At 40.7% G+C, this 19,395-nt stretch overlaps 1 protein-coding gene across 1 annotated transcript; it reads right to left on the bottom strand.

Moving 5' to 3' along the window:
- Positions 1-10,341: 10,341 nt before the first annotated feature.
- Positions 10,342-12,018, bottom strand: LOC119558194. The gene has a single exon (XM_037871480.1). It carries the CDS (start codon positions 12,016-12,018, stop codon positions 10,342-10,344), a length of 1,677 nt encoding a protein of 558 aa, XP_037727408.1.
- Between the last annotated feature and the right edge of the window lie 7,377 nt (positions 12,019-19,395).

Genomic DNA, 19,395 nt, shown 5'->3' with positions numbered 1-19,395 from the left:
GATACAATACATTTCTTAACCCATTCAGTACTTATTGAAAAGGACGAATTTGTGTGAAAATGTCCTTTTTGAACTTTTTTCCTCGACTTGAAAACTTAAATTTTTTGATGCAAAAAGTTTCTTCAAACAAAAATAATAGTAACTGCAAAAAGAATTTTTCAAAAATCATTTTGCTTATATTTTTTATTTATTTTATTGATTTTTTGAAGGTGACAATGTCGGAAAAAATTTGTATGAAAAAGAGAAAAATATGGCTCAAATGCATGTTTTTAAGCATTTTCAAAAAATCATAAAAAATAGAGGCAAAATGATTTTTGAAAAATTCTTTTTGCAGTTACTATTATTTTTGTTTGAAGAAACTTTTTGCATCAAAAAATTTAAGTTTTCAAGTCGAGGAAAAAAGTTCAAAAAGGACATTTTCACACAAATTCGTCCTTTTCAATAAGTACTGAATGGGTTAAGAAATGTATTGTATCATTCTAACGGCATTTAAATTACCTTTCCATTGATGCCAAAGTCAACAAGATGTAAGTTCAAATTATGAGTATATTAAACTTTTTTTTTGTGAAAATACTTTTGACCAGCCTTGTATATACTTTATAGGGTCGGAAACGCTTCCTTCTGCCTGTTACATACTTTCCGACGAATCTAATATACCCTTTCGAGTAACGGGTATACCACGAGTAACGGGTATAAAAATAAATTCCCAATAGTATAAGATGATATGTCAAAAAACACCAAAGCTATAATTTGTTTCTTATTATTTTCCCACCAATTTTCCGATCGTTCCTATGGCAGCTATATGATATAGTCGTCCGATTTTGATAAAATTAAATTCACGGTGCGAGAGCAGATAAACATGCACTCAAGCCGTTACAACGACCGTCTACTAGCCCACACCAACCATCTAGCAGCATCACTGGCAAACCCAACTACAACGAGAAGAAGACTGAAGCGTCGGCACCCTGGCGATCTTTGGGCACGAGGACGTCATCGTACCCGTGTCCTAAAACAATAATGTTGAACTGACTCTGTTATAAATTTGTTAACTTCCTTATTTCTGTTATGTTTCATGTTATTTTTCCTTCGTTACATTCATGCGTTTTATAGCCATTAGGTTGGCTGATCAACGCTTAAATAAATATTAGCACAAAAAAAAAAAAGATTCCGTAACCTTGTACGCCTTGTATTAGTCTTGTCAATACCTATCGATTGACCCCAAAAAAAGTTCGCCACGCCCACTCTAACGCCCATAACGCTTAAATCAGTCTAACGCCCACATAACCATATATTGAGATCACGAGTAGGTGGCGCATTTCAATCTCGCTTTGCTGCTTGCATATCTCCATTTCCCTTTGGTCCCTTAAGCTGAGTAACGGGTATCTGATAGTCCAGGTACTCAACTATTGCGTTCTTGTTTTAAAATTATTTTTTTGATCGTTCCGATAAGAGCTATAGGATATAGGTGGCGCATTTCAATCTCGCTTTGCTGCTTGCATATCTCCATTTTCCTTTGGTCCCTTTAGCTGAGTAACGGGTATCTGATAGTCGAGGTACTCGACTATAGCGTTCTTCCTTGTTTTCATTATTCTTATGAGAACTATGGGATATCGTCCGATATTTTTCAAATTTTTTTCGAAATTCTAATATATTAAAAAAAAAGATATTGCCAAGAGTCGAAGTTAATATGTCAGAAAACGCCAACGTTATATTGTTTTTTATTTAGATTTTTTCAAAAATAGTTTTTTGCAATAGAAATACGACTTTTGGAAAGATTTCATCCCGATAGCTTCAAAACTGAAAGACTTGTTTGCGTAGAAACGGACAGACGGACATGGCTAGATCAACTCGTCTAGTGATGCTGGTCGATAATCACTGTGGACGGCAGTACACGTAGTGGCGAAGCGCGCAAGAGAGCGTGCGAAGACAACTACTATATATAGCCGCAGAATTGAAAATCTGCAATTATGGTCCGATCGCAACGAGTGATACACCGATCGAAAGGTATTGCAAAAACTAAGAAGATTGCATACCAAATCATAAATTTAATATAGTTTATTTATTTTATCGAATGTAATATCATTTTTCGTCACAATTGTTGATATCCGAAATTTTTGTTTAAGGCGCGTTCGCCACTACTTTCTACCTCGTTAAGAGGTGTTTTTGTTTGATATATATATATTCTAAAATGTTCTCATTCGACACGTTGCAATAAAATATTCCTTTTATGCGAGAAGCTTAAATATTTTGCTGTATTTATTTAGTCGAATGTACAAGCATTATTGGTCACAAAAGTCGATATCAAAACTTTTGTATGTTGATGGTGAGTGATCGCCACGACCCCTTACCTCGTTAAGAGGTGTTTTTGTTTGATTAATTATCGCAACAGGAAAGGCAATTAATCTGTTTTTATTAAAAACTGTAAATGTTCAAAATACTTTTGAGCTTTCCAAAATGGTTCGATTAAGAGACGAATATTTTTAAACCCTTTTCAAAAACCCTATATTTAAAGACATATTAAATATATCAACCTTTTACAGCATTCAACACTGTTTGGCAACGAAAGCAGGAGTTTTTATGCACTAAAATCAAAATACCGAGATCTTCATAATGGATGTAATGATAATGATGATGTTGTAATGAGTTTTGGAACCAGCAGCCCTTGCAAGCAAAGACAATGGCCTGATGCTGACATTTATGCAGTTAGACAACAACAATGAATGCGAAATTGTTGTTATAAGCGAGGCAAACGCGACAATGACAATAGAAATATGCCTACCCCATTGCCACACTCCTTTTCCTACGCCTCTGGAGGGACGGCAAAAAAAACCAAGATTGATGAAGAAGCGCCACAGAAAAAAACAATAAAATGTATCTAAGGGAGGCAGAGGCACAGAAAAAAGAGGGAAGAGGGAAAGAAAGCGGACCGTTAGTATCTGTATCTATGACAATCTGTGGTAACAATAAAAAAGGGCTGAAAGGACAAGAAAAACGCAGTGGAAACCACGGGGAAAGCGGCGAGTGCTGAGAAGAAAAACCGGCAGCAGAACGAAATGGGATCGGCTTGGCTTCTACACCCCAAAAAGGGGAAGTGGATCTGGGCGGCAGCTTAAAACAATACGTTTGACAAAAGTGGAGTCAACTGCAACGGCTGCAGCCTGCACGTTGCACAATGACAGTGGGTTTGCTGGGATGTTTGGCTCCCGGGTTGCTGGGTTGCCGGGCTGCCACCGCATAATATGTGTAAAGCCAAAAGGATTTGTTATTCGAAACCGAGCGAAAAGATAAATAAACAAAAGAAGATTCCTCTCTTCTAGCCGTGCCATCATCCCCCGCAAGCCACCCCTACCCTTAAGGTTGGTGGGTGGGTGTTTTCGGTGGACAGACAAAGGCCCCAAGGTTCCTGCTGTAACAAAACCCAAGAAAAAATACCAGAAAATTTTTAATAAGTGCCACAATGCAGCAGCAGAAATAAAACCGAGATGGAGGAACCAGCGGGAAGATACGGATACATATAAAGATACAGATACAAATACAGATACAGATACAGATACAGATACAGATACAGATACAGATACAGATACAGATACAGAAACAGATACAGTTACTGTTACAGATACAGATACACATAAAGATACAGATACAGATACATATACAGATACATATACAGATACAGATGGAAAGTGGAGGGAGCAATAATGAATGCCCGTGCACACACACTGCGAGCCACAGAAAGAGGAGCACATGTGTGTGTGCTGCTATTAGAAGTCAGCTAGCGGCCAAATACCAAATACCATACACCAAACACCAAAATCCAGACAGCTACGTTGACGGGATGTCAAGCAAAACGTTTGAACGACATGGCCAAGCGGGAGCAAATAAAAATTGTTGCATTCCCCACCGGCTGTTGTGCCTTTTTTGTTGAAGGGCAGCGGCCGTGAATGGGAATAATCACTGTGGCAAAGTGACGGCTTCCATCGGCGCTGTCACTTCATTGAGCTCTCATAACCACTCATCGAAGTGGCTTCTAATTTTTAATTTGGCTGAACACTTCTTAAAGTATCAGATCACTGCTATTTTGCAGTCGCATCACCGTAACGTGTGAGCTGCGATCTGAGGGTCGCAGTAACGTAGTAACGGTTTTGCCTTGCTTCTACTGCTGAAATGCAGTTTGGCATTCGACATAAAACATATTTAGGCTCGCCGCATGCCGAAACAAAACGAGGATACAAAACTGGGACGACTTGGGCTCCTCTGCCCCCCTCGACCTGCAATGCAAAAATACAAAAAAGGCGACTGCAAATGCAAATAACAATAAAAAGAGGACTACGAAAAATGGTGATTCAGGGGTACGCGGCTAACGGCAAACGGAATTGCAAAATGCAAACAAATAGTCCGCAATTTTAATAACTCACATTTTGCGGCAGTGTTTGGCGGTATTTTCAGAATTAAAAGGGAAGTCCAGTGGGTCGTCGGATGGAAGGAACAGGGTATCCTGCACACGAGGGGTTGTTCACACCCCCGGTTGGTTGGTCGGTAGGTCGGTCAATTGTTGTCACTGTTGGTGTTGCGGTTTTTATTTTCGCCCAGCTGGGTAACTTGTTGGCCGATTTTCACTTTCCACTCCTCCATTTTCACAGCTCCCAAAAATGCCGCCACAATGCGATCGAGTTGGCTATGATGCGAATGACGGCGATGATGAGGCATAAGTGCTGTCAACAGGCCGCAGACGGATTTAATGATTCAGCCAACTCGACCTGAAAATGTAAGTGACCAGTTTGCAGTGTGACTTTATTATTCATGTTCTTTTTACAGCCCATAAATTGCGGCAGACTCCCTTGCACAAAAGAACAGGCATTCAGGGGATGAAATCAACAACACTAGATATTTTACCTTAATAAAAATGAAATAATACCATGGTGTCGGTTTTAGGCTATTTCTGCTAAAAGAAAAGATGTACTGTTTATTAAAACAAGCCGAATTTTCATTGAAAATCAGAAAACAAAAACTGAAACCAAAATGTGTTAAGGTTCGCTTAAAATAAAATAGCTTATATTTATAAAAGATAAACACATTCTTGTCCTTGGTTAACTTTTATAACGAAGAAAAACCAATCATTTAAAAATATATTAAAGATTATCAAAGACGTAAATCAAAATCAACTGATTAAATACGATTCTATTGGGTCGTTTTTACTGTTTTTAAGGCCCATCGAACCATTGCAATTCGAGATTGATGGAATGAACGCCAATTATGAATAATGTACGGAATTTTCCGCGTGTGTCGCTCCCGCTATTCGTTTGTCCAGTGCTTACATTATTTATGTGAATAATTAAGGATCTTTTTTTAAATTAATAACACCTGAAATTATTCCGATTCGGGTGCAATGCGCGTGATTAATGCAAGAATGACACACACAGGACACCGCCATCGCCAACGCCGCCGTACATATGTTAACCGTCTGTTTGTAGAGAGATTTTCCAATTTTTCACTTTGTTTGTTTGTTAATTTTGTAAAATTATACAATTTAATTGCACACACGAGCCGCAAACAGGAGCATCGGCCATTGGGCCAAAAAGTTTACCTTTTGCGGTTTTTGACGGCAGGGGAGACGTGCAGTGTGTTGCATTTGCAACAATATTCGCATTAATTGTGCGACTCTAATGATGCGCGGTCTCTCCTCGCTTTAAATTTAATTAATGCGCAATTTTCACTTTTAGTCTAGTTGGCATTTTGTTTTCGGTTAGCTTTTGACCATCGAATCGGATGTGCCCTGTCCCCTTAATGCCACATCCCGCCTACCATTTCCGTTTATTGTTATCCAGGCTGATGAATTACGTTTAATTAGCTGTTCCAAATTTCGCAGCCCCAATTTAAGCGTGCTTTCCTCAAATTAAATAACTTGTTTTGGGAGCTCGAACGCGACGTAAAATATTGTCTTACAATTTTTAAAATGTTACTAGAGTTGGAAATATAGTTGGGAAATACAATTGAATTTAATATATCGAATTATACTATATGTTCATATGGGCACTTTAAGAAAATTTAAATCTTTTCTGTTGGTTGAACATTAATTTTAAACTTACATGATTAAATGAGCAGTAAGTTTTAAAACATACAAGAAATATTATTAAAGAACATAGCATATCCTAAGAATTAAAAGAACTAAGAAAGAACGCTAAAGTGCCCCAACTATCATATAACTACCATTAGAGAAAACTAAAAAAGTATTTTCTTTACTACAACAAAGAAGTTGGTTTCAATCAAACCATTATCATAGTTACATAACTATTGTAGTAACCCTTTCGCTAACGTTTTATGTAAAAGTATCTATTTCATGGGTCAAATCGCTAAATCGATGGGTTGGCGCCATTTAACTAAAATATTGGCCAATTTGACCAAAGAGTTGTCTATGTGTATATAAATCAATTGCATAATATTTGTAAATTGATTGCGTTTGTATCATATTAACAAAACATAATTACCTACTTAGTATAAATTAATGGGTTTGAACGAGAAATTAAATGTTTGCCCGGTCTGAAATGTTTGATATACATAGTTGAGCTGTTCGATTCATATAAGCTGATTGACTTCATTGTTTTGTTTTGAAGGGATCTTAAAAATCAAAAATCATTTCAGGAGCTGTTACTCTATAAGCTATGATCAAAATATCAAGCTCTAGCTCGGAGCTGATTTTGATCTCTACTCGTGCATACATGTTTCTTTAATGTAATTTAAAATTCGCTTATTTCAGTCACAGCCTTACTGGGCTATATAGTCATTTAAGAGATATTCATTCACATTTTCAGAATGCAATTATCTCCATTCCTACTTCCCAAAAAAAGCAACAATCGCTCCCCCGGCCCTTGAATCCTATTTTCACACCATCGTTCTCATCATCAAAACTCATCCTCACCCGGCCAATAATTTAAATGTTTTTCGGCTGGGGGCACTACCATGCGGTCCAGAGGCCAACATCAATTTAAAATCATTTAATAAATTCGCACTAAATTTCAATTCCGCTTTCATTAAATGCCACATAAATTATACGCACTGTGATGGCCTCGGAAGTGGGGTGATGGGGGGCTGGAAAACCCTACCGAACGAGCAGGATTGTCAGCTGGGGCCGCCAAATCGCGTGTTACCATATTTCGCATTCGTTTTAAATGCCGCTCGCCATTTGCGCATAAAATGCTTTTAATTTTTCGTTACATTTGTCGTCTGTTGCTGTTGTTGTTGCTCCTCTCAGACAGCAGCTTCCGCCTTGCCCCGCCCAATTTCGGGCGCGCCCCTTTGCCACCCCAGCACCTTTCATCCCCCTTTGACGCTTTATACCCACTTGGCCACATTTTCAATTCGACCTCAATAAAATTTACGCCGAAAGGCTGGAGACGAATGGCCAAAGGAGGGGGAAGGTGGCATGGGGTGGTTCCGGGTGGCAGAGGCCACGGGCGAGGATATCCGACAGCGGGGGGAGGTGGTGCGTGGCAGAAGAGGTTACGGCCACCGTATACCCTGCTCCAAGAGAGGAGCTCCAATAGAGTTTTGCTTCGTAAGTAATAACGGACCATCTTCGGTGTACTTGCTCATGCATATTTTTGAAATGTATGAGTCACTCTCTTAAAATTTGGAAAATTTTCCAAATTTATACAAAATATGTTTTTGGATAATACAAATACCAAATTATTTTTTAATTCATTTTCGGTGTTCTCTTGCTCTTGTATATTTTGTATATAAATAGGTCATATTTTTATAATTGAGATAAATGCGCACCTTCTTTCTGCAAAATAGATTACCCATATATTTATCTTTGGTTACTTAAAAGATATTTATTATTATTGGGGTTTTAAGTATTTAACTTTAAATATTCTGTCTAAAAGTGTATAGCAAGCCCAAATATAACTGAAATTATTTATAACTTAATGGGCTGACTTACAAATAAGACCTTTTAAAGAGTTCCCAAAATTCGTAGTGAAAAACTCCAGTTAAATATAGCCATTCCCCCGATGTGGCTTTTTTCGTGTGTTGCTTTTGTTGTTGTTTATAGTAACTTCGTCGCGCCCCATTGCCCAAAAAGTGTTCATTTCCTTTTTGGCGTGTTATCATCGCCACTTCCGGCAGTGCAGAGAAGGAGAAATACGACAAGGACGAGAACTCGGACGGCGAACGACGGACGACATTGAATATCGCCGGGTAATATATGTGTATATGGGCATGTTTTGTGTCCGCTTGTAACTGTCTGTGGCTGCATCAAAGCCCCAACGTAAAGGACTTTAAGGGCTTTAAGGGTGCTTGAAGCCATTTCGCAAATCGCACTTCTGCCCTTTTCCCCGACGACCTTGGGCGTGCACTGGGACCAGTAAAGTAAAATAGGAAACAGAATAAAAGTTTCCCCTCTGTTCCAGACGAATGCAAACACAATTTGAATGCTGCCGCTGCCATCAAATCGACCAGAAAACATCCACCGCCGGCCGCCGCTTTTCCGAACCGGAAAAAGTGCACAGAACTTTTCACTTAATCGCTTTTCGCTGCGTTTGAAGGAAAACAAACAGAGCTAATTTGACTTTATCTCCTTGGCGTCAAGTCTCGTTTTCTTTTTCCACAGTCCTATATTTTATTTTCCCGAGCCAATTTCCGCCTTGAACTTTAACTAGTTTTCCGTGCCTAAACCAAAAGATTTCCGAGAATTGAAAACGGCAAACGAAAAGTGTTTAATAATGAGTTAAAATTATTCAAGGTATTCATAATTTATAATCGATTTCACAGATAATTTTTTTCAAGCCACACAAGATGTTATTACATCTATAGCAATCTAGTCTGATAAAAATTCAAGTAAGATCGTAAACTTAAAGAAAACGCACAACTTATTTCTACAAATACTTATAATTTGTAAAGCAACTAATAGATCATAAAATATTTTGATATTGTTTAGAACACTTATATTTTAAACAATTTTTTACATATCATACAAAAAACAAGAAAGGCACAAGACACTTCGGCAAGCCGAAGTTTCTATACCCTTGCCGGTCGTCCCCATGGAACCATTGTATGTACAAAGCTTTCTGATTTTTAGAAAAGTTAAAACTAATTACCAATTCTTTAAGATAATGTTATATTTCAATGTTTACCAAAAGCTAAATAAAACGGTCTAAGCAATACTTTGACATTAACTATCCGACCGATTTTTTATCTAGCATGAAAATTGTGGGCGCCACAGGCTTGGGCGGTTTGTGGGCGTTAGAGTAGGCGTGGCATATTTTCGTAACAAACTTGCGCTGCGTACAAGGCTAGGGAATCTAAATCTGAGATCCCAATTCTCTATCTTTGATAGTTTCCGAGATATTCACGTTCATATTTACGATTTTTTGAAGTTTGTGGGCGGTTTGTGGGCGTTAAAGTGGGCGTGGCAAACTTGTTTTTGGGTCAATCGATAGGTATTGCCGAGAGCAATACATTTCAGTTAAAAGTTTTTCTCTAGCATCTAAACTGTAGGAGCCACAGTTTTGGGAGGTTTGTGGGCGTTAGAGTAGGTGTGGCACTCTGCTGAAACAAACTTGCGCTGCGTAAAAAGCTCAGGAATCTGCACGCCAAATCTCAATAGCCTAGCTCTTATAGTTTCCGAGATCTCAGCGTTCATCCGGACAGACAGACAGACGGACAGACGGACATGGCTAGATCGACTCGGCTAGTGATCCTGATCAAGAATATATATACTTTATGGGGTCGGAAACGCTTCCTTTTGCCTGTTACATACTTTCCGACGAATCTAGTATACCCTTTTACTCTACTAGTAACGGGTATAATTATAGTTTCGGTGTTTTTTGACATATTATCTTATTCTATTGGGAATATCATTTTTTGTATTTTTAAATTTAATAATTATAGCTGCAAGGGTATACAAACTTTGGCATGCCGAAGTTAACTTCCTTTCTTGTTAATGATGTATTATATTATATAATATATAATAAGAACAAAATCGCATTTAAATTTGTACTAAATTAAGATATTTAGTGTTAAAGTCGTTTGTGGGCGAGCAAACTTGCGCAGGAAGTCCAAGAATCTGCATGCCAAATCCCAACGTTCTAACTCTTATAGTTTTTGAGATCTCTACGTTCATACATACGTATAGACGGATTCGCCTAGTGATTCTGATCAAGAATATATATACTCTATGGGGTCGGAAATGCTCCCTTTTACCTTACATACATACAAGTAACGGTTATAAATATATGTTTAACAGAACGCAAAATAACCATGCAAATCTTGAATTTATTTATGAAAGAAGTGTGAGCTACCTGGCTATATAACTTTTAAAGTTGTGAATTCGAATTCAAAGGAACCCTACAAACTGTTGAGAAGTACGTTGACATAGAAGAACAACAGCTCCACCAAGAAAATTACAGTGGCCACCACGATGGCTGCTCCACAGATGCGCCAGACCAGCAGTAGATCCGCGATGTTCAGAGGCTTAAGAGTCTCGATCTCGCTGTAGTCCTTTATGCGCATCATTCCGGCCTTGACCATGTCGTAAAAGCTCTTGTGGACCCAGTGCTTTATAAGGCCAGCTTGATTCGCGGTGAATGTAAAGTCCTTCAGGTTCTCCCAGTAAATCGAATCGGGGGCCACAACAATGCTAGTGGGCGTAAAATCTATGAAGCAGAGGTCCTCGGACAAACGAAATACCGGCTTGTTGAAGTGGCGTTGCTGGGTGTTTATCACCAGCCACTTGTTGTAGGTCATGGTGTAGGCCCAAGTTGTGTTGAAATGGTTCCGCAGATCGTACAGTTTGTTGGGATCGTCGATCAAGTGAAATATGCCTGCATATCGCGCCCGGAAAGCCCCATCAAAGTCGTAGAACTCACTGCGCATTCCTAGGATCTTCTGGTCACCTTGAAGCAGATCCTCAAAGCTGGTGATCCTCTCATGATATGGAGGTGAGATCAGAAGCGACAGTAGCTGGGCACTGCAGGTGGTCAGTAGGAGCAGGGCCAGCAATCGGGGCACGATCCGCGCCATCCGCGGATTTTTTATCAGCAGCAGGTAACCCGGGTGCCTGACCACCAGCCTGGTGACAATAGCGATAAGCAGTAAGATCACAGCCAAGGCCGGACACAATATTCTGCCGAATAGATCAGCGGTTGGCAGAGGTCGCTCCACCGGCAACATGGTGCACCAGCTGGAGATAAAAATTGGATAGGTGTATTGGTCGACGGCCCCGTGATTTCGCTTGGTGATCAAAGTTGTGGTAAGGCCGACGTCTATGAGACCCCTGGCGGTGTACTGCAACATGTATGAGCTTTCGGGGGCTCCATCAGCTGGCCAATTGGGACGCACTACCGCCAAGCCGGCGTTTATGCGGCTGGCAAAGGTGGTTATGAAGTCCCACAGGTAGCCGGCCACCTGGCTCTCTCCCATGGCATCTTGGTAGGAAAAGGTGTTCGGTGGCGACAAGTCTGGCATGACGCGCAGGCGATGTCCTTGCAAATTCACCAGCTTGTTGACAAAGATTTCCACTCCCTTTCCGCCTGAGACCCCCCTTTTCACCAACTGAAACTTCGGAAAAGGCCGGTAGGTGTAGAGGATTAGGGAGTGGTTGTAGCTTCGGAAGTACAGCTCCACGTAAAGCATGCTCTGGTGCAAGCAAAACGAAAGCAACTGGCTGGCCAGGGATTCCTGATCGGGTCCCGCCACTTCGATGAGCAACGGCACCGTTCGCAGGTGCCTTAAACTACAGGCCAGCGTCTCCAATTGGGCAGCAGCACAGTCCGTTGACAAGCAGGCCAGCACCATGAGATCACTGCTGAACCGATCATAAAGATCCGGATAGGGATAGCTTCGCTGCCAAACGATCTGCGGATGGGTAGTCAGATTGCGCTGCCACAGGTCACTCCAACTGCAGTCGAGACCTTCGGGATTGTAGTACACCAAAGTGGTCTCTCGCCCCAGCAGAAACTGAGCCACCAGGCCGTAGAGGTCCAGCATTTCGGCTGCGATGCTCCGATCCAAGTTGCCCAACATGTCGCGGGCACCGAAATCGACTGACGGGCGTAAGGACCTTTCGAAGGAAAGTGGTGCTGCAATTGGCTTTGTACCCCAGCTCTTATCGAGAGCCATCTACCCTAATTGCCCGGGGCCAATTGCATTGGAGCAATTTCAAAGTGTGCACAACGAGGTGGCTCGTGCATTGCGGCTCCCAAGTGTTTACCTTGGAGCCTAGGAAATGGAACTAGAAATACATAACGTTTAAATTTTTCTGGGACATTTTTAAAACATTTACTAACATTTTTACCCAAAAACAGTGGCGGATCCAGTACCTAACTATGGGAGGGATTTTCAAAGGAAAGGTTTTGTTGCAATACAACATTTCCTATCACTTTTCACAAGAGTGAGAGTATTTTGTTGTTATACCCTTTACACGTAGAGTAAAATGGTATATTATGTTCGGGTAAAAGTAAGTAACAGGTTAAAGGAAGCGTTTCCGACCACATAAAGTATATATACTATATATAAAGTATATATACACGTTGCAATAAAATATTCCTTTTATGCGAGAATGTTTAATATTTTGCTGAAGCGGGCAGAACGAGAACATAATAAAAAGTGTATTTATTAAGTCGAATGTACAAGCATTATTCGTCACAAAAGTCGATATCAGAACTTTTGTATGTTGATGGTGCGTAATCGCCACGATATTTGATATGTTGAATAGGAGGCATATTTACCATTGCGGTTCATGTATTTACAAAAAAAAAGCATTAACCTAACCATAAGGTAATTTTTTCAGGCAACTTGAGTAGGGGTTCGTTTAGTAAACACATTTGAGAATGGGGCATCAGATCAAAAAGGATTCTGAAGCATTCTTCGAGGTAGTTTTTTGAGTTACGCAGTCCTTTTTATACCCGTTACTCGTAGAGTAAAAGGGTATACTAGATTCGTCGGAAAGTATGTAACAGGCAGAAGGAAGCGTTTCCGACCCCATAAAGTATATATATTATTGATCAGGATCACTAGCCGAGTCGATCTAGCCATGTCCGTCTGTCCGTCTGTCCGTCTGTCCGTCTGTCCGTCTGTCCGTCTGTCCGTCTGTCTGTCCGGATGAACGCTGAGATCTTGGAAACTATGAGAGCTAGGCTATTGAGATTTGGCAAGCAGATTCCTGAGCTTCTTACGCAGCGCAAGTTTGTTTCATAAGAGTGCCACGCCCACTCTAACGCCCACAAACCGCCCAAAACTGTGGCTTCTACAGTTTTGATGCTAGAGTAAAAATTTAAACTGAAATGAATTGTTCTTATCAATACCTATCGATTGACCCAAAAAAAAAGTTTGCCACGCCTACTTTAACGCCCACAAACCGCCCACAAACTTCAAAAAATCGTAAATATGAACGCGGATATCTCGGAAACTATCAAAGATAGAGTATTGGGACTTTAGATTTAGATTCCGTAGCCTTGTACGCAGCGCATGTTTGTCATGCGAATATGCCACGCCCACTCTACCGCCCACAAACCGCCCAAGCCTGCCGCGCCCACAATTTTTATGCTAGATAAAAAATTTTAACTGAAATGTATTGGTCTCGTTAATACCTATCGATTGATCCAAAAAAAATTTGCCACGCCTACCCTAACGCCCACAATGCTTAAATCTGTCTTCCGCCGGTAGGTGGCGCATTTAAATCTCGCTTTGCTGCTTGCATATCTCCATTTCCCTTTGGTCCCTTTAGCTGAGTAACGGGTATCTGATAGTCGAGGTACTCGACTATAGCGTTCTTCCTTGTTAATTATTTAATAATTGTAAAGTTCCATCTAAAATGTTTAAAAATTGTATATATCGTAATCTTGAAAACTTTCCTTGGCAAACACAAAAATAAGCACAGAAAAATGCATTAATATGTGGACAATTAAATATTGTTGGACATTTCAACTTGGAGCTCCTGTTTAATAACTGTATATTTATTTTACACTTCCTTTACTTTTTGCATGCGTCCCAATGAATTAAAATTAATCAAAATACTACAAAGGCAATCTGCTCTTTACGAACTCTTTGCAATTCGTTTTGTCTAACTCGGTTACTTTGGCCGAAGTAGACCACTCAGCTGAGTCACCTGTTTTGGGACCCCACCTCTGGGAAAAACCCCCTGGAAAAGCCCCCCCAAAAACAGTCAGAAACAACCAAGAATATGCGAAGAGCGCCCACGCAAGTATTTTCAGGCGAAATGTTTTGCGCATTTTGTAGCCGCTTTTTTCAAATACACTTGCGACATGTGACAGCTCCAACTGTCAGTGCAATGTGCTCGGTGTGTCGCTGTGTGGGTGTGGGGGTGTATCTGTACACGGATGTATCCGTGTGTTGCATGTTGATTTTGCCGAGTTGTTTTATGCATAGCCCCTCCCCGACCCCTCCCCCTCCACACTCCACACTCCCTTCCACCCGTTAACCCTTCAGCTGCCATTGGCATTCATTCACGTGGCATCGCCATCGTCAACTCGACCCTGACGCTGGCTGCAATTCTAAATAAATTTGCATTTTTGTCAATTTTGATGGCGACCACACACACACACGCGGGCGGTGTTAAGAGTGTTAGGACTGCACCAACACACACATCGCCACGCATGAATGCCTGCAAAGTATGCAAAGTTTATTCATGAACGAATGTATGGCGGCCACACCAACTGGCCAGGGCTGGCAAAGCCACGGCCAAATGATCAGCCGAAAGTCCCTTTTGAAAGCCATCGATCAAAGTAGGTTTTCAATTACGGTTTATATTTTCTACACTTATACATGGTTAAAAAATCATAGAGCTACGAGTGTAACCAACGTGTATTCCTTGGTAGTTTTTTTAAATATTCTAATACCTTGAATAGGAGTTTCCTAATACGAATCCGCCGATAACATAAGTCCTAATTATAGGCATTGTCGACGAACATTCCTCAATTATATATCTATCTACGTAAAATTGTTTTAAAAATGTCTAGAGGGTCATTAATTGAAATTGGCAGGGCCAATTTTGCAAAATATTGGGAAAACTCTCCAAAGAAGAGGTATGGGCTTATGTTTTTTTTATAAAAATGATAATGCATCGTATATGTACAACATAAAAGTCGTACACTATTTTATTTGTTGCTTGATAAAACACTTTTATTTAACTGCGATAGAAAATATAATCAATATATTATCTCAAGTAGATTGCCATTTTAACTTAAGGGTATTTATGTATCCACCCAATCCCATTTTCACCAGCTCCACCCCACATACCATCATATCACCTGATGGCCTTCCAAAGCTACCGACCCCATCCTCCTTGGAACCCAAAACAACGCAGCTCTCTGGTCAGATGCAGCTGGGCCAGGAATGAAAATGGCCATGGAAATGGGAATGGCATTGGTCTATAGAGCTGCCATCAGGTCCTTGATCGCCAGGGGATCGGGGAGGGAAGGAGGTGTGGGATGAGAAAAATTTGTTGAAATGGTCACAAAGTTGCTGACTGCGTTTTTGGTCATCACTTTGTCGTCATTCTTGTGGTGAGGCCACTGTCGTTGTTGTTGTTGTTGTTGCAGCCTCAATTGTTGTAGTTGTTATTAAAGCAATTGTTGTTGTTTTTGTTTTGATTGTTGTCGCCTAAGCACTATTATCGCAGCTTTTCCTCTGTGAGTGTGGGCATGTGTTGGTGAAGGTGTTTGTTGGTGTTACCAAAAATTAATTTGCATAATGGACAGACAAGCCCACATACGCACACACAACATTAGCGCAGCTTTGGGGGCGTTGGGGCAGGGGTGCGGGTGGGAGTGGGAGTGGGAGTGGGAGTGGCAGGAGGAGCAACATCATTGCTGGCATATTTCCACATCGAGGACAAAGAAGAAAGAAAATTCGTTAAATCTGAAATAAAATCAAAAAACAATGCAACTCCCACAGATGCATATTTGCGGACATGTCCTTTTGACGCCATTTATTAACTGCGAATGCTGAACAATGTTTGCATTTTGCATTTTTGATTGCGCCTGTCCAGCTGTTCAGCACACAGACACACGCTCGTCCTTTTTCCACGTCCCATCCTGCAAATCCTATTCAGCAGCGCAATTAATGAAAAATGCTTTCGTATTTGTTTAATTTGTGATAAATTATTTAATCTCCCAGCCCGGATTACCATATGGATACTCTCATATCTAGGTTCTCTTTCAAGTTTATTATTGATATGCTTTGCGAATCATTGAAAACTACATAATACAATTAATTAATTTAAATGGATTTTATTGTTTTGGACTGCTTAATTAATTTAATAGTATCCTCTTCTGTCCACAAGTAAGCCACAAAAAATCTGTATTGTTGTTCGTTTATCTGGTTTGAGTTAAATACAAAATTTAACTTTAAACAAGGAAGAACGCTATAGGCGAGTACCTCGACTATCAGATACCCGTTACTCAGCTAAAGGGACCAAAGGAAAATGGAGATATGCAAGCAGCAAAGCGAGATTGAAATGCGCCACTTACCGGCGGAAGACAGATTTAAGCGTTGTGGGCGTTAGAGTGGGCGTGGCGAATTCGCGTAACAAACTTGCGCTGCGCTCAAGCCTACGGAATCTAAATCTGATACTTTCCGACGAATCTAGTATACCCATTTACCCTACAAGTAATGGGTATAAATAAAGTCAAAGTCATGTGCTTTTTATACCCGTTACTCGTAGAGTTAAAGGGTATACTAGATTCGTCGGAAAGTATGTAACAGGCAGAAGGAAGCGTTTGCGACCCCATAAAGTATATATATTTTTGATCAGGATTACTAGCCGAGTCGATCTAGCCATGTCCGTCTGTCCGTCTGTCTGTCCGTCCGGATGAACGCTGAGATCTCGGAAACTATAAGAGCTATGTTATTGAGATTAGGCATGCAGATTCCTGAGATTCCTGCGCAGCACAAGTTTGTTTCAGCACAGTGCCACGCCCACTCTAACGCCCACAAGCCGCCCAAAACTGTGGCTTCTACAGTTTTGATGCTAGAATAAAAATTTTAACTGAAATGTATTCTTCTCATCAATACCTATCGATTGACCCAAAAAAAAGTTTGCCAGCCCACTTTAACGCTCACAAAACGGCCACAAACTTCAAAAAATCGTAAATATGATTGCGGATATCTCGGAAAATATCAAAAATAGAGAAATGGGATTTTAGATTTAGATTCCGTAGGCTTGAGCGCAGCGCAAGTTTGTTACGCGAATATGCCACGCCCCCTCTAACGCCCACAAACCGCCCAAGCCTGTGGCGCCCACAATTTTAATTTTAACTGAAATGTATTGGTCTGGTCAATACCTATCGATTGATCTAAAAAAAACTTTGCCACCCCCACTCTAACGCCCACAACGCTTAAATCTGTCTACCGCCGGTAAGTGGCGCATTTCAATCTCGCTTTGCTGCTTCCATATCTCCATTTTCCTTTGGTCCCTTAAGCTGAGTAACGGGTATCTTATGGTCGAGGAACTCGACTATAGCGTTCTTCCTTGTTTAGGTGTTATATCCTATTTTGCCCCACTGTGCGACGCAACCTGCATTTTTCCTCGGGCTATGGTCATTACCTCGACCTGCGGAAACGCTACCTTCTACCTGTTACATACTTTCCGACGAATCTAGTATACCCATTTACCCTACGGGTAATGGGTATAAATAAAGTTAAAGTCATGTGGTTTCTTAGGTGTTATATCCTATTTTGCCCCACTGTGCGACGCAACCTGCATTTTTCCTCGGGCTATGGTCATTGCCTCGACTTGCGGAAGCCCTAAGAATCTATGTTGCAGCTACTTAAACTTAGTTGGCCAACAGTTTTCAGTGCTTTTCTTTCGCTTTTCCTTTTGGACGCGGCCAGAAACTTTGCGCAGAACGGCGGAATGCAATGACAATGTGCTAAGACCCGGAGAGGAAAAGCGCGGAAATTGAAGGGACTGGAATGAAAAGTGCCACATAAGCATAACAATAAAATCCAATAGAAGTGACTAGAAGGACGATAATGCGACGGGGCTGGCCAAAAAGGTCAAAAATCCGGTGGGGCGACAAACGGAAGCGGAAACGATTTTCGCTTTAAAAAATGTAAAGAAAATCTCTGCGCGGACTTTGGGGATTACTCAGCAGAAGTTCAGTGGGTTCGGAATTTCGCGCTTTTAATCACAGACAGCTACAAATTGTTGTAGCTCTTGTTGGGTTTTGTCTCGGTTGCGTTGTTAAATGTCATGTTAATTCCATCGTAATACGCGTGTTCATTATGTTAAACACTTAACGTGTGTGTATGCGCCTGTGTGTGTGTTGTGTGAGGGGTTGTGTGAGTGGGCAGGATTTTGGTGCATGTGTGTGTTTGCATTATGGTTGTTATACAAGAGAGTTGTTGTCAGCTTCGTCATCGCCGCTCGCTCTTTCGCCTGCCCCCTGAACAATAAATGAAAGTGTAACACACTAATTAGTCCTGTATGCGATTCATAATGATAACAGTAATTAACATGTGTGCCTGTGTGGGTGTGTTCTGAGGACTTGGCAAGAACAACACGCGCACCCCACATCCTTTCATCACAGCGCCCGGCTCGGATGAACTTTGACTCGCTGCCAGCGCTGCTCTTTTCCACGTTTATGCGGTGGCCAAACCTACGAATTCACGGTTTCAAAGGGTGTTTTCTTACTCTTCGGATCCCAGCTCATTTAAGTGAAATACAAAAATTAGTGATGATATTAAACTTATAATGATATTTGGAACACACATAAAGATATAATAGCCAAGCATTAGCTGTTATGATCACTGCTCGAAATAATCAAAGAAATCCAAAATTAAGTTTATAGGGAGGGAGATGTAGAAACAAAATTTGTTGAGTAGAAATCAAAGGGTTGGAAGAAAATTATGGGTAATTATGGTTAAATGGTTAAATGCAGTACCATATTAATATTTTTAATCTTTACTTTACCTATCCCATATACACCCCTCCCGACCGTGAATAAACTTATGTTCAGAGCTTTACCAAATAACAACATTTCTGACAATGTTTTAAAAATATTTGTTTACTTACAAACTTTTGATGATTATTTATGATGGTAAATTTGTAAAAAAGATGTTTATAAGATGTTTCATCGTTAATGAAAAATCGTTTAAGCCCAAGAAATGTCTTATAAAAAATGTCTACTAATCACAATTTTCCCATTTTGTGACACCTTTTTCGTCATAAGCGGCCTTTGCATGCCCGTTTCCTTGCGCTTTTTGCTGCCTGGGCGTCATAGCCAGGAAAAACAACATCTCATCCTTATTCAGATCCACATTTGCTTCAATCCGCCCCCCTAGTCAATCCCCCCTGAGTCGCCGTCCATGCCACCTTGGGCGCTTGTTTATTGCCCAAGTGTTGCCGAGAGCCGGGATTCCAACACACACAGCAACCCA

This window comes from Drosophila subpulchrella, chromosome X (assembly GCF_014743375.2).
Source record: "Drosophila subpulchrella strain 33 F10 #4 breed RU33 chromosome X, RU_Dsub_v1.1 Primary Assembly, whole genome shotgun sequence".
Lineage (NCBI taxonomy): Eukaryota > Metazoa > Arthropoda > Insecta > Diptera > Drosophilidae > Drosophila > Drosophila subpulchrella.
Note: the sequence above shows the minus strand (reverse complement) of the source record. Positions and strands in the feature narration are given on the sequence as shown.

Coding starts and splice junctions, on each gene's coding strand:
- LOC119558194 (XM_037871480.1), bottom strand. CDS start 12,018: ATGTTGGGCAACTTGGATCGGAGCATCGCAGCCGAAATGCTGGACCTC.